The sequence below is a fragment of the Pygoscelis adeliae genome, unplaced genomic scaffold, assembly GCF_000699105.1.
Source record: "Pygoscelis adeliae isolate BGI_AS28 unplaced genomic scaffold, ASM69910v1 Scaffold120, whole genome shotgun sequence".
NCBI lineage: Eukaryota > Metazoa > Chordata > Aves > Sphenisciformes > Spheniscidae > Pygoscelis > Pygoscelis adeliae.
The window spans coordinates 2,073,567-2,075,010 of record NW_008824032.1 but is presented as its reverse complement, the minus strand read 5'-3'; the positions used below and the strand labels follow the sequence as shown (position 1 = coordinate 2,075,010).

The following is a 1,444-nucleotide window of genomic DNA, read 5'->3' as shown; positions in this document are numbered from 1 at the left end:
CAGGGCTGGGGGGGTCCCCGAAGAGAAAGGAGTTGCACTAACCGGGGTTGAGGTCCAGGCACTGAGTCGGGTCTTCATTGTCCCCTAGCTGGCCGTTGGGGCTGAGGCTTTCCATGGACAAATCCAGCCCCTTGTCCTCCCAGTCTCGCAGTTTCCTCTTTTTATTTGTCCCAATCAAGGCTTCTACCGAGAAAGCGTGCGCTCGGGAGCTGAGGGCCACCGCCGATCTTCGCCTCTCACTCATCTTATCCCCCAGCCCAGACCCTTGGACAGATGAGCGACCAGTGGCTGGGAGCGCAGAGCTCGGGGACCAGAGGCAGAGCCTCTCTCCTCTTTCTCCCCCCACCCCTCCCCAGCTGCACCCCCAGAAGAACCAGCCCTCAGTCTCCTGAAGGCACTACATGAGGCTGCAGATACTCCGTAGGCAGAGCCGGGAGGGTGTGCTCAGCCCAGGTCCCCACCAGCACTTGCTCAGAGGGGCTGCAGGCTGGATTTCATCTTTTTTTTTTTTTTTTTTTTTTTCCCCTTTCCCTCTGTCTCTCTCTGATTGATCCAAACTTCTGGGATTTTTTTTTTTTTCTCCAAGAGTTAGGCAGTAATTCAAAAAAAAAAAAAAAAAAAAGGGAAAAAAAAAAAACAACAAACCCTGTCCCCGGCCAATGGGAGGGAGAGCTCGGGAGAGACCCAAAAGCTGCTACCCAATGGGGAGGGGAGGGAGACTCGGGCTTGAGGGCGAGGAATTTTGGCCATCTGAGTCCTGGAGCACCGGCCGGGAGAATTAACTGTTTGAAGAACGGGGAGCCAGTAGGAAACCCATGGCTCTAAATGCAGAGAGGTAACAACTCCCGCACTTCTCTCCGCCGCACCCAGGTTTCCCGGGGGCTGCTGCTAGCTAACCCCCACGCAAAGCACCCGAGAGGGGCTTTACCACCCGGGGGTGCCGGATGAGGGGGTGTTTTTAAAACGTCATTCATGCCATGTATTACTTGCTCTTGCCGGCGGAATCGGTGTTTGGCCCGGCGACAGCAACGTCTCGGAGGGGGGGGGTTGAAGTTTCACTTCAAAACGATGCGTGTCCGTGGAGCGGCGGGGCTGAGCGGGCGGCGTGGGCTGGCGCCGGCAGCGGGGCAGATAGACCGACACCCCCGGGCAGGGGAACGCCTTCTCTTTGGGAAGAGGGACTTTCTTTATATATCTTTTTTTTCCCTTTGTTTTTTTCCTCTCCCGCTTCTTTTTGCCCACTTTAGCTACAGCGAGAACAAACCCGCTAGGTAGAGATCCCGGCCGGTTGCCTGGATAATAAAATTCAGCATTTTATTTCTGCTCGCCTGTTCACTCTGCCCTGAAACCCTCCAGGCTGAGGCGGGGCCGCGGCTGTTCCCACGCTCCCGGGTCGCGCGTGGCGCGGGGGGCTCGCAGTGGAAAGGAACAAGGGCTGCATTTG

The 1,444-nt window shown here is 56.5% G+C and overlaps 1 protein-coding gene across 1 annotated transcript in view; it reads right to left on the bottom strand.

The window, feature by feature from the left end:
- The window catches only part of TBX15 (T-box 15), a 100,632-nt gene extending 100,132 nt beyond the window's left edge, over positions 1-500 (bottom strand). Inside the window, exon 1 of the mRNA XM_009329197.1 lies at positions 43-500. Coding sequence (XP_009327472.1) covers positions 43-244 — 202 coding nt within the window. The 5' untranslated portion in view covers positions 245-500. The remainder of the gene's footprint in view (positions 1-42) is intronic.
- Between the last annotated feature and the right edge of the window lie 944 nt (positions 501-1,444).